Source organism: Acanthopagrus latus, chromosome 24 (assembly GCF_904848185.1).
Source record: "Acanthopagrus latus isolate v.2019 chromosome 24, fAcaLat1.1, whole genome shotgun sequence".
NCBI lineage: Eukaryota > Metazoa > Chordata > Actinopteri > Spariformes > Sparidae > Acanthopagrus > Acanthopagrus latus.
The window spans coordinates 10,273,196-10,287,214 of record NC_051062.1 but is presented as its reverse complement, the minus strand read 5'-3'; the positions used below and the strand labels follow the sequence as shown (position 1 = coordinate 10,287,214).

Sequence of the window (14,019 nt, the reverse complement as noted above, 5' to 3'; positions counted from 1 at the left end):
TTGTGAGGGTCTATTGTTGCAGGCGTTGGACAGATGGAGATACATGCATCAGCACACTTAATACATGATCGACAGAAGAACAGATAAACGAATATAAATAAGAAGTTAAAGAACATCTACATGTGTTTGCTTCCATTCCTGCAGCCTGTATCTCCTCCTCAACTCTCTCCATCTTTATTTAATCGTCTCTTCACCTAGTCTGTCGCCCACTCCCCCACCTCCCCGTTTCTCCCGTCATTTTCACTTCAAATAATAAATATTAAACTCTCACCTTTCTGCCATCTCCCCCTCGTCTTCTCCATCAGCCGAGATCGGAGACTTCGACGAGACCCAGAGCTGGCAGCATCTCCTCCACAACAAGTACCTGCCAGACCAGGACGCCATCAGAGACAAGATCACAGACTGCCACCGCCAGCATGTGTGAGTTGGCGTGCCCACACATGCATGTAAACTTACATGTTTACATGGAAACACATTCAGTTTTTCAGAAGATTGAAGGAGGGCATGGTATTTTCACTGAACACAAAGACAAAAACAGCAAAACTTACTGTATGAAATATTCATTTTAAACTGTGTAGAAGACAACTAAGGCTGGGACTCTAAGTGAAATGTTATAACAACAGAATTCAGTCATTTGCAAACAGACACATTCTGTTTTATTTATGTTTCTACACAGTGTTCCAACTTTTTGGGGGGATCAGGGTTATAATTTGGCATGCTTTAATGTTATAAAATATCCAGAGCACAAGCACAATGAGAAAAGCAGAAAAAAATCTCTTTTGAAACACTGAATATAGCAAATAACAGGCCTCAAGGCTAATTAACTACCTAACTTCGCACTGGTTGACGTAATTGTTTATTTATGTGCACAGGACATATGGGTGAACAGAATAACACATTTTAATTTAGTGACAGATTATGTAAATGTATGTAAACAGGAATCGAGGTGCAATATAGACTGAATTAATGACTGAATTTCAGGCGCAGAGATGCATCAAATGAAAATGAAATGAAAAAAAACACTTTACTTTCTAAACAGAAGCAACACATTTTGCACTGTGATATTTAGTTATTCCTCTAGTGGAGATGATATACAATATAGCCAACAGCAAGTAACCTCCAGCACTGTGACAATCTCACTCCAGCCAGTTGACACCTTATTTATTTAGGTTTTTGTAGTAAAATAAGACAGTATTGTAGCGATGACCTTCTACTTATCTTCAAAATACCTGTTCTTAGTTCATGTGTGCCCAAAGTCCAATATCACACTTGTGTAAGTTGCCTTCAGCGTCATGTTTTGCTTTCAAACTGCTCTCAATCTGCTATGCAAATGATTTAAACTCTGATTTTAGATGAACACTTAGAGATTAATGTGAAAACAGTCTTGTCGGGTCAGACTCTGCCCGTGCACTGTTTACCTGGAAATAGCCGGTCGAGATTATCCTTGCTTAGAAAACATTACTGAGCCGAGCTTTGGATCTCCGACTCTGGATCAGTATCTTGACCTCAAAGGTGTCGGGAGAATTTGTTTCTTCACACAAACACACAGCACACATACATCCACGCTTACAGATACGTATCTGTTTATTTAAATGTGCCCGCAAACACACCCATTACACAATTACGCCCAGCCCATAAGTCTCTCTCCCGCTAGAGATGTTTATCTCTGCAGCCACACACACACACACGTACACACACACACTTTTTAATCTCTTTCGCACAGAGGTGGCTGTCCACAAACACACCGCTTGGCACTCCCTCCATGCCCCTGAGACCACACATTCACACACACACACACACACACACCTCTGCTCATTTACATAACAGCTTAGCTTCCTCCACCGCCGTTTGCAAACACACGACACACGCATTTCCTTATTTTGAGAGATGAAAGTTCCCATAAAAGCCCTTTTTAAAACCACAAATGAAAACTGTGAAACCAAACCACACACTTGCTGATTATTCACCCTGGTCACATTCTCTGTTTGTGCCTCCCCACCTCCCCACAGTCCCTCACCCTTTCCTTAGCCAACGCCACAGGAAGGAAGTGGCTAATTCAGCGGCTCATACAGGAAACAGGAAGTTATTTTCAGATTTGTGAGGAAACAAACTTCTTTCACCCCCCCACAGTGGGTAGTGCCATCGGATCCTGTGGGTATTTTAAGACTGTTTGTTGCTTCTACAGTCACTGTGAATACGGAGTGGGACGTGTCTAACATCTGGCACATGCAGTACAAACAATGGCGCTTGACCACCGAGTTGTTGTCTACAATGAAACAGAACAGAAAAAGAAGAACCCAAATATTCTTGATTGAGTTTAGAAGGTTAGCCGAGCTACTGATTAATTGGTTTGTCCATTATCAATGGACTGATCGATCACTCTCCTCCACAGCGGACAGACTCCTGCAGTGTCAGACTACCACCTGCTGGAAATCGCTCGGCGACTGGAGATGTATGGCATGCGTCTGCACCCGGCCAAGGACCGGGAGGGTACCAAGCTCAACCTGTCTGTGGCACACACCGGGGTGCTGGTTTTCCAGGTAGAATAAGCATAAATAAGCATCAGATTCACATTGTTTTACTGAAACATGTGTTGTTTCTGCTTCATGATGCAGATAGATGATCAATGCAATCTGATATTGATCAACCAGTCAGTGAAAATCTGTAGAGTGTGTGCTGGATCTCAAGATAAGCCAGATAAAACAGATTTGTTTTCAAACCAAGTCAAGCTGAAACTGTATATTTTTTAAGGTAAAAGTGTAGTAAACATTTTCCTTTTTCCTTTGTCTTTTTCCTTGTAAGGTGATTAATTTTTCCTGATTGTTAATCAGCTTCTTATGATGTATTCTCCTTTGTTTTTCTTCTAGGGGTACACAAAAATTAATGCCTTCAACTGGTCCAAGGTTCGCAAGCTCAGCTTCAAACGCAAAAGGTTTCTCATTAAGCTGCGAGCAGACCCCGCTGTAAGTCCACGTAACACTTACTTTCCCTTCGCACAGTATGTTCTTCCCTGCATCCATACTTAAATCTGCCTTCTCATCTTCCAGCAAAACGCTCACCACGACACGCTGGAGTTCGCCATGGCCAGCAGGGATTGCTGTAAGATCTTCTGGAAGATCTGCGTGGAGTATCACGCCTTCTTTAGGCTCTTCGAGGAGCCGAAGCCCAAACCCAAGCCTATCCTCTTCACCAGGGGCTCCTCGTTCCGCTTCAGGTAAAGAGAGGACAGAAAGTAAAAGGACAGGAATCTGCTATGTTTTGCGTTTGTCTTTCATCGCCTGCTTTTCTCTCTACAGCGGCCGAACCCAGAAGCAGATCATTGATTATGTGAAAGACTCGGAGCTCAAGAAAATACCATTCGAAAGGTTGTAAAAACTAACCAGGAGTCAGCAGATTTCTGTTTTCTGGATTAGCAGCACAAGATTTGACCTCATCTGTCTCTTTTTCAGGAAGCACAGTAAGGTCCTGTCCAACAGCAGCATGTCCCCTCAGTCGTCCTCCTTCAGATCACAAGTGCCAAAAGAGGTAATACACCCTCCCGTGTAGGCGCTTTCAGTCTGTTTTTATCATTTATCGGCTATGCAGCCTTAACTACCAGCTGTTTTTGTCCTCCAGGGTGCGAGTGTGTGAATTTGTGCCAATCTGTTCCCGTAAATAACATTTTGTTCAAGCATAATAAGAAGAGATTAAAAAAAAGGCTCCTTCTCCTCTGCATCTTCTGTCAGAGTGCCATGTCTGTCCAGTTAGCAGACCAGCCGGACTCAGCCAGACTGGGTCACCAAGCTGAGTCTAACGGCTCAGAGGAGCCACTGGCGGCTGCGTCCTCCACCAACGGCTTCCACGACCCACCGATGGCGGACCCGACTCGGCAGAACCACAACGGCACCGGATCGGCGCTGGACCCGAACTTCCTCAACCCAGGTCCTTCCTGCAGGGCAAACAAAGGCAGCAGCTCCTCTATTCCTTACATAGACTGCAGCGACATAGACAGCGAATGTGATGTGACAAAGAACAACAGGGGCCACAGCAAAGCAAATGGCAGCAATGCAGATGATGCGTATAATAAGAGGAACGGGGATGTGGGTCGTAACGGGGGGCAAGCTGGGAATCTGTTTGGGGTTGTGAACGGGTTCTACCACACCAATCACCAGGGGCTGATGCAGCAGCATCAACAGCAGGGTATGATGGGTAACAGAGGCATCGTAGATCAGTCTCCCAAGACTAACGGGAGTCATGAGCTGACAGATGATGAAATTTTGCCCAATGGAGGTTCATATCACGGTCGCCTCCCGCTCCACAGCACGCTGCTGGATGAGATCTTTCAGGGTCGAGACAAGCGGGTCGCGTCGATAGGCCGACCGTTAGGAACCGGGACTCGTAGTCAGTGCTCCAGCCCCGTGATCAGCAGCTTCCACCACCGCACCAACTCCCTCAGTCACGCCGAGATGACAAACGGTCACGGTACGCCGCGCACGCGCTGGGATGACGGCGGGCATTATTTCACTAAACGTCCAGGAGTCATCCCAGTGGAGACTCCAACTATCCAGCAGTCCGCCCCACCAAACCAGTACGGTAGCTACTCCCCGATCACCTCGAACCGCACGCCGCCACATTTTGCCAAACCGTACAACAACAACAACATGCGGAACCGCTCCGATACTGATCCGTTCATTCTCAGCCAGCTGACATCTACCCCCGTCCATCGCCATGACGCTCATCGCTCGCCGTTGCACAGCCAAGCTCCACTTTCAGCCCCGATGGAGCGAAGAATGATCATAACTAACGGCAATCACACGGGGAACCTCATTGTTCCAGGTCAGCCGCGCTCCAACACGGTTCAGCGGCTTTTTGGCCGCCAGGGAAAGCACGGTAGCAGCCCCAATCGTAACAACTTAAACCAACCGGTCCAAATGATCGACGGATCGACCAGCAGCGGCACCGACACCAGCGACACGGAATCAGACACCGGTAGCAGCGCGTACAGCCAGCCGCTAATGTACGGCAATCCTGTCGCGGTCAGTTCCATGAATTCGGTCAACTCGAATGGCGTGAGCTCGTCGCCGCTGCCACGCAACAAGTACTCCTTCGGGAGTCTCCAGCTGGAGGAGGGGGAGGACGGCGAGGCGGAGGAGGAGGAAGGGTGTTACCGCTTTAACGAGGAAGATATAGGAGGTCGGGTTTTCAGTTGCTGAAGCCTGAAGCGTAGTTCTGCCTCATATTAGGAGCTATAATACGCTAAATATAATCCTGTTAAGACAACATCAGTTTAGTCTATGACAGATAAACTGCTGTGTCAATCACTCAACTACATTAACAAAGAAAATCGTTCCATTGATAGTTGATTATTGAATAGCAGAAGTACACAAATGTGAATTGCGACACGATAGATTTAATCAGTTTACACTTGGTTAGCTGGTACACCTTAAACTGTAAGGTCGAAAAGTCGGAGACTACCAGTCAAAATACATAAAATTTTGGATTTGTTTTGAATGTGATACATTTTTAAAATAAAACATGATTGCTATTTACTCCCTTTCCCTTAATGATAACATGCAGTTTAGCTGGCATTGACTCCACATGTTTGTTCGGGAACTGATGACTCATGTTATCCCAGTGTTTAACTTCGCTCCTTGTTATGTCACAGCTGTGCTCCTGGAGTCCATGCTCATTTGGGTACATGCTCAACTTTTCCATTGAATGTGAAGATATTTTCGACCATTTTTAATGACAAAAAAAAAAGTATCACGTGAAAAACAAATGCAAAATAGAAGAACTTACACGTTTCGACTTTGTAAAAAGGTTCTAACATGTTTTTGAAACATTTTGTGGATCAAATCAAAACACCTACTTGACTTTTAGATGAATAGATGAAAGGTCCGTTGTTTCTAAACCTCTTAATCCTGACTTTTTATTGAATTTTTATGCAAGCTTTTTAACTTTAGTAATGACTTTACTTAAAATGTAATTTTAAAAACTTTGACTGGCTAATAAAAAGCCTTGGGGCACCTCAGCCAGTTCTCACTGACGTGTTTAAAAATCAACATTGGTAATGTTAGAAGAAAAATCTTCCTTACAAAGTGCCATAACTTAAGAATTGTATATTCAGTGTAGATGTATGTGCAGATGAAATATACCCTCACATGTAGAACTGTAGTTTTGTGGGGAAGATTATTTCTACAACCCTTCCTCTTTTTTTTTCTTCAAGAAAAACATTTGATAACATCAATATTACTCTATTTAGGAGCCATGAGGATTCTGTTGATTGTAGCTCACTTTTATAAACAATGTTTTGCTTGTTGTTGAGATATTAAGGTGTTGAAGCAGGAGATGAATTGTGACACTTGGAAGCTGTGGAGTTGACCAAGATCTGTTGCTTTTCTGGGTCCTTATAGAACAAGATTTGTTGTAATAATGTTTCCCAATATGTAGTAGCATTTTTCTCTGAATCAAACTTTTATAATTATTGACTGTTGTCTGGTGCAATAGAAGGGCTTTAAGATGATAGCTGAGGGATTTCAGTGGGAAGCGATGGGAGATGTTGTACATGGTTTGTGTTTAGAGCAGCCTGTGGTTGTTGGGGTTGCGTTCCACCACACGGATTGTTAAAATGAGAGATATTCCCCCTTTAATTGTACAGTATATTTGAATGTTTCTTGGTAGGGAATGGGTCGTAGACTTGGAAGAGACGTGTGTTCGGTGTCTACGGGGATCTGTAGCTGTAGCGGCCGGTCTGCCTTTCTCGTTCGGTTTTGGCCGAGCCGACGTCCTTTTTCCTCGGAGCACTTTTTAATGCTTTCATTTGATTTTCTGTCTGTCTGTCGTGGGCGACTTGCACTGTAATTTGGATGTTTGTGGTAGAGACTTTTTTGTAGTGATTCTCTTTTGTATTCATTAGTGGAGGAATAGATTTACATCAATTGAATCAATGACCCTAACCTTTATATCTGTATTTTTGATAACAAATGTGAGTGTCTACGTTTCTACTGAAGGTTCGTTACACGCCCCCATGCTTCGTCTCTTGGTTGGTCACCGGCTCTTTTCAGACATTTTTCTTTTCTACACACACAATAAGCATCGTCCTCAAACCTGTGACCAATCCGTGACTGTCTTGCTTTGCTTAGCTTGGCCCCTGGCATGCACCACATGCACACACACACACACACACACACACACACACACACACACACAACAAAGGTAGCTCGCTGGTTTTTCTTTTCTCTTTCTTTGGATGCTGTTTTCTCTCTTCTGTTCCGATGGTGTTTATTGAAGGTGTGCTGGCCCTCCATCCCCCATCACTGTCATTTACTGGCTGTCTGCTCACTGCAACACACGCTTTTATTTTGTTTCCACTGCAACACTGAATTGGGATACTCTTTGCTCACACTGCCTAAAATAAACACATCAATGTCTGTATTTCACAAATACAAAGATGGTAAAATAGACAGTCAGAAACAGCACATTGATTGATTGTAAATAATTGACCTAAATGATCAACACATTAAGTGATTCTTTGGCTGATGGTCAAAATCTTAATTTGTCCAATACTTTGCTTTGTGACTAAATACCCACAAAGCTAATACGCTAACATTAAATGAATCTTTTTCTGACTGTTTTGGGGAAATATAGACATTCAAGTGAATAAAGGGGGATGCTTTTCTTTATACCTACTGGCTAGCGGTACAAATTACGTATCTATTTAGCGTATATACGTTTCTAAATCTGGACCCAATGTATAAAAACACTTTATTTAAATCACATACATAGAATTAACACCAATTTCAGGAAAACTTGGCTAGATTTTTTATTTCTGAAGCCATTTTTCCATGAAAGTACTATAACTCTGGGAGATTTAGAGCGCTGTATGATGTTAGGGGTTCGATATACAAAGTGACTTATTTTCGACTAAATGTCACCAGGGTTTTATCATGTGTAGTCACCCCCTAAAGCCAAACAACTGTTTCTTTCCTCTGAGCTGCTCCTTCTTCCTGAAACAAAATGTTCACGCTTCATGCTTTGTAAATGCGCTGTTTGATAAGCATGTTTTCTGTTAGTGGGGGGGAAATGCTGTTTTCTCACCATTTTCCTTTCTTTACTTTTACTGAATGCATGTAAAACCAGACAAGCTGCTTTTTTTCCTGTCATTCTGCTCTGTTTTTGCTCACTTTGTCTGTGTTTTTCTATCACGGGGGCTGAAAATGGTTTCAGATGTTTGAGAAGCATTGAGTGCGGCATAACTCAAACTTAACGACTCTAGAAACTCCTCATTACTTTTCGCGCTGTCATATTTAATGAACTGCACCCCGTCTTTTATCAAATATTTAGAAACCATTTGCGTTTTTTGCCCCAGGTTTTCCTCACTGTGCACAAGGACAAAACAGGGCAGACTCAACTCCAGTGCTCTTTCCATGATGAGCGAGAGGGCGAAGGTAGACAGACACATGTAAAGTAAAGCTTATTGCAATTGTAAGTGTTAAAAAAAAACAAAAGATATCTTTGAGAGAAGTGGGAATTTTTTATTCTGTAAGGTGTGAAAGTCTGAGTATTGTCAGGAGATGGACACACACATTAACGTGACTATTGGAGTTGAGTCCACCTTGTGTTTCCTTTCACTGCCTGTCACCAAATAGCACTTGCAGCAAGTCACTTCCATTGAGGCTTTTCTTTTTTGTATTTTTAATGTACTGTACATACAGTAACAGACTGATAGATTGTGATTTTGTATTAAATTGTAATTTGTATGTTAATGGAGTTAATCAGAGCCAAATTCGCTAGGTTTAACCTTTAAAACATAGAAGTAAAATGATTGTCGTTTCTTCTGCGGTACACACACTGTGATGATGTGATCGTATTTGACTGATATCAAAGCAAGTAGTTTAACATTTTGGGAAATTGGCAAGAGTGAGATGAGAAGATTGATACCACTTTTATGTATTTACAGTAAATTAGAAGCTGCAGTAAGCTTAGCTTAGCACTGACACTGGAAACAAAAGGAAACCTTGAGGAAAATAGCCTATCAGCACCCTCAAAGCTAGCTAATTAACATTTAATATCCTTTTCCCTTCCTTTGTGTTTTTTTTGGACAGGCTAGCAGTTTCCCTCTGGTCCCAGTCTTTATGCTAAGCTAACAGGCTTCAGTGTACAAGCACAAGAGTGGTATCTATCTCCTCACCTAACTCTCAGTAACAAAAAAAGTGTTTTCCCAAAGTGCTAAACCATTTTCTTTAATTCAGCTTTTTAAAATGGTATAAGGTGGCGTATCAGCATCACATCTGAGCTTCTCTTTCTGTTTACATAACACACTTTTTACTGACTGACTGACTTTTTTTGAAAGAATAATCAGGCTTCCTGGCCGTTCTTCTATATTTGTGGTTGTTGTAGATTGAGTTTGCACGTCCTGTATTTACTTCATGGTGTTGATCTTTAAAGCATAAAAGCACAATAGATGCAGAATGTGCAAAATGTCAAACTGCTGCCAATCTACTGAAGAGCCGCCAACAAGTCTTTTCTTATTCCCTCACAAAAGAAAGGCACTGAAATGATAATCTTTCCGTTAACGCACACTGACTGTATGGCCTGAAGACGCTCTGACTCACTGGTTTTTCACCCTTGTAACACTTTGTATTCCTTTTTATTTTCATCACAAAAACACCAACTGGATTTTTTTTTTTTTGTTACTTCTTTGAGGTTTTTTTTTCTTTACTCGTCATCACTCTCTTTTTAACACTGTAACTGATTGTGTGCACTAGTGTCAATAAAAAGCGACCTTGTATGTTCGAAAGAAAAGGGACTCCAGAATTTTCTGTAGAGAGAACCGATGTCCGACTCCCCCTCCACCTCCATACCCTGCTTGAGTTGTGAACCCCCCCCTCCACCCGTTTCTTGTGTCGTGGTAGCTAGCCTGTAGCGTAGATGTTGTCCGTGTTTGTTCGGTGTAGTGCAAACATGATCCGACTTGTTTCCGTCTGTGTTTCATGTCCCGTAGCTTCTGTTAGCTTGTCGTTTCACCTGTGTGTTGTCGTTGTGGTAGTTTTTTTCTTTCTTTCTTTTTTTTTTTTTTTATAGCTATATTTTCTGTGTGGTGGTAAGTTCTTTTATAGCACCCGTCACAGATCTGCACTCAGGGGTTGCCAGTTTGGTGTATAACAATGGACTCTTTGGAAACTTAGGCAAGTATACAGTCGCAACCTATGTAGTAAAACCTCTGTAGTGACTCTAGCTGTAGTGAGAAGTAGGTCTAACTTTATATTCTTCTGTCCGGATGATCAGATTTTCCCAAACAATTACAATCATGCCAGACTCCATTTGAAAAACAGATGATTTTACACATCATCACAATCAAGCAAGACTATCCAATGTCTATGGAAGACCATATCTAGAATGCCTTGTAAGGGAAAAGGAAAAGCTACTGAATAACTGATTACTTGATTATTTTTATGATCAATTATCTTTTAAGTCATGTTTAATGCAAAACTTAAAAGCAATCTCTGTTTCCATCTACTCCAATGTGATATGTTTGAGATTGGGACTGTTGATTTTTCCATATTTTCTGACATTTTACAGGCCGGTTGATTAAAAGTACCTCATCAAGGCTACGAAAAAGTATTATTATGTAAGACGAGTAAGGAAATAGTTGAAAAAGGAAGAGAATGAACTTAAATATTCAACTGAATGTGAAAAACAGTTATGTTGTTATGTTTATTTACTGTGCTGCAGAGATAGCATGCTAACCAGCTGCAACTCCACAGCTGCACATCTTTTTTATTTCCCCTTATAATGCACAAATATGGCCTGTATTAAGTCTTGCAGATAAACTGACTTGTATAATCCACAACCATTTACTAACATCTACTCACCTTACGTTTTTAGAGTCACAGAGTAGATGTAGACTCCCTCAGAGCTCAGGGATCGTAGCATTCTTGTCATGTGGCAACCTGCCTGAACATGACAGCTGCTCCTTTTGGGTCCTGACCCGTAGTTTAAGATTGATTGCGTAGCGTTGTCTAACCTTGAAATTCAACGCCATACAGCAGTTTGGTAGGAAGCATTTAGGGAATATGTGAATCTAGAACAAGCCTTTTCCTTCCCCTAGAGGTGTCTGAGGACAGAATGAAAATGTCACTAGAAGAATTAAATGATAAGAAAGATGGCAGTGAATTTCAGGAGAAATGTAGAATCTAATTTTAACTCCCTTATCCTCTCCTACAATCTCCTCCTTTATCTCACTCTTTGTTCTATTCCTCCCTCCCCTTTCCCGTTTTCTATTTTCTTCTCCTCTCCGCAGAAAGTCCTGGTTCAGAGGACTCTCCGGGGGGAAGTCCCCATGTGGTCGTCAACGGCAGCGGCTCGGTAAATGGGCCGGGGCCGGGTCCAGGTCAGAGTCCTGAGGTACGGCTGCTGTCTCCGCTCACCAGCCCGCTGCTCACCGACGCCGGGTGTGTCCGCAACGAAGATGAAGAGGAGGCACGGAGGAAGGTGGGCTTGCAGACGACGAGAGAGTGGATGCAACACTGGATAAATTTAAATCGCTAAGATTTAACGATGCTAGAAATAACATATAGCTCGTTGAATACAGTTCAAGTACAAATAAGTACAGAAAAAATGATAATTTTAGGTGGATGGAAAAGTTATCCAGCTGTAGTTTTGTTACATTAAAGCTGTTTTCTATAGAAATACCAAAAGTCTAAAGCTGTGATTATGTGAGTAGATAGACGGATGATCGCTCTCCTCCTTCTCTTTGTGTCCAGAAGTTTCCCACAGACAAGGCCTACTTCATAGCCAAGGAACTGTTGACCACAGAGCGGACCTACCTCAAAGACCTGCAGGTCATCACAGAGGTAAGGAAGATGGTTCTACACTCTCTCTTAAGCAGCAGAAGCTACTGGGAGTTTGTTACTCTCACTTCGTCTGGATACTAACTGGAAGGCCATTCCCAACTGTCTGAGAGAGAGAAAGCCATCTGTGTCTGTCTGGTTAAGTGTAAACACATCCTCTAAAGTACACAGCGCTGCATAACACACCGAGAGACCGTGAACCAAGGTCGGTCGCTTTAAAGCCTCGATACTGGAATAGTGAGTCAACGCTGGTTATTTCCAAACCCTGGATTTTGGAGACAGTGAACCAACATTGGTCTTTAAAAAAAAAAAAAAAAAGCTTATGTGTTGAGACAGAGTCAGCTGGAATCAGGATGGGATTTGGTGTTTTTTCGCAGCCCAAATATCGGGAAATTGAGCTCAGATTGGTGTTTTTGAAAGCCAAAATATTGGGAAGAGAAGCTTAAGTTCGGCTGTCCATTCCAGCAGTTTTTCCTTTTTTTTTTGTTCCCATCCCGAAAACGGGCTTTAATGTGCGTTTAGTTTGGCGCATGACTAAAGACGGAGGTTCAACATTTGAGACTTTATTCAGATTTCTCATGTGCAGGACAGATGGGGGATGAAAATACGGCTTCCCAGTGGGCATTTTCTACAATCCCATTTTAAAATGTTTGCTTGAAAAGTACCTGAATCTCCGTCTGAGAGCAGTTTGTGGGTTATAACTTTCCTCAGTTCAAGCAAGCAAACTCGCATCTCGTCCCCACTTTAAGACAACACAGACGGTTCGCTACCGGCTCTTTTAGTTTACAAGCAAAACCACTAAATTCAACAGAGAGGAAAAAAAAACTCACTGTGCATCTTAAATCCTGGGATGAAAGTGCAGCTCAGTGTGGGTCAGACGCGTGATCCAACTTTACTGTCTGTTACTAACAAACGAGGGGAAAATCAGCAGCGGGAGGGTGATTTGGCAAGACCACCGGTGGGGGAAGACGCAGGTTGAGCAGCGAGCACCTGCCTGATGAAGAGCGCGTGGCCTTAATATGATGACTCTGAGCGTGGCTTCTGACCTCACCACCGAGGGAGAACGATCATATTTCCCCTCTCTTGTGTCTTTTTCTGCCTTTCAGCTGTTTTTCTTCTCAACAGTAGTTTCCAGCCTCTTTGATGTGGGAGGAAGGCATGCGCTGGCAGTTTTTTAAAAACCTCTTAAATATTTTCTCTGGCTGGCAGCGCTCACGCCTGAGATCCCACACCCTTCCCTCCCTCCCTCCCTAGTGGTGGAATGTAACCGAGTACATCTACTCAGTGTCATTAAAAAGGTACCAAGGAGTCATGCCTGGGTAAAAGTAAAGATATCATGTTAAAATATTAATTTGGAAAAAGTGAAAGTCACCCACAAGAATGATAATTAAGTAAAAGTCATAAAGTATCTGATATTAAATGTAATTAAGTATATAAATTACAGTTAAAAGGACATTATATTTACAGAATACATGTTGAAGGTTTTTCTGATCTTTTATCTGATTGTTGATTAAACTAATACAATTGTAAATATGTGCCACTTTGGTTCTGATGCAGCATGTAATCTGCAAACTTATGTAGTGGAGTAAAAAAGTACAATAATTCTAAATTTAGCTGGTTATACCTAAACTCTTTTACTTCAGTAAGATTTTGAATGCAGGACTTGGACTTGTAGTGGAGTATTTTCAGGGTGTGGTATCAGTACTCGTCCCTCTCTCTCTGCCTCCCCCGCTCTTGTCACGCCGTCACCCTCCCCTCCCTCCCGCCGCGTCCTTCTGGTAAACAGCTGGACGGCCTCCTGTCTGCTCTCGCTGTCATAGCGGCGTGTGATTTACTCTGAGAGGGGAATATAACACCTCTGTGTCAGGGGTTGTCGCGCACTCTCTCAGGTCCAGGAGGTGTGTGTGTGTGTGTGTGTGTGTGAGATCCTTGCAGCAAACAAATGTCATTGTGCATTCAAGCAGAATCACTCAGCCTGACCCACTGACCTCCTGGATCATACCAGTGTCGTGTGTGGTTCCTCATATATGTCACTTCTGATCACTGTCAGTGTTCGTTGTGGGGATTTTGATATAATTCTTAGATTATGACATTTTGAAGAACCATTATCTAGTGTATTACTGTTTTTTTTTTTTGTTTTTTTTTAAGCATAACAATAATAACCAGGTCCTTGTGTGATTTTGCCCGG

The 14,019-nt window shown here is 42.4% G+C and overlaps 1 protein-coding gene across 1 annotated transcript in view; it reads left to right on the top strand.

The window, feature by feature from the left end:
* LOC119015553 (FERM, ARHGEF and pleckstrin domain-containing protein 1-like) overlaps nucleotides 1-14,019 on the top strand; it is a 77,927-nt gene that overhangs the window by 56,301 nt on the left and 7,607 nt on the right. Inside the window, exons 9-17 of the mRNA XM_037091636.1 lie at nucleotides 306-420; nucleotides 2,393-2,540; nucleotides 2,868-2,963; nucleotides 3,048-3,214; nucleotides 3,297-3,365; nucleotides 3,450-3,525; nucleotides 3,726-3,921; nucleotides 11,282-11,472; nucleotides 11,745-11,834. Coding sequence (XP_036947531.1) covers nucleotides 306-420; nucleotides 2,393-2,540; nucleotides 2,868-2,963; nucleotides 3,048-3,214; nucleotides 3,297-3,365; nucleotides 3,450-3,525; nucleotides 3,726-3,921; nucleotides 11,282-11,472; nucleotides 11,745-11,834 — 1,148 coding nt within the window. The remainder of the gene's footprint in view (nucleotides 1-305; nucleotides 421-2,392; nucleotides 2,541-2,867; nucleotides 2,964-3,047; nucleotides 3,215-3,296; nucleotides 3,366-3,449; nucleotides 3,526-3,725; nucleotides 3,922-11,281; nucleotides 11,473-11,744; nucleotides 11,835-14,019) is intronic.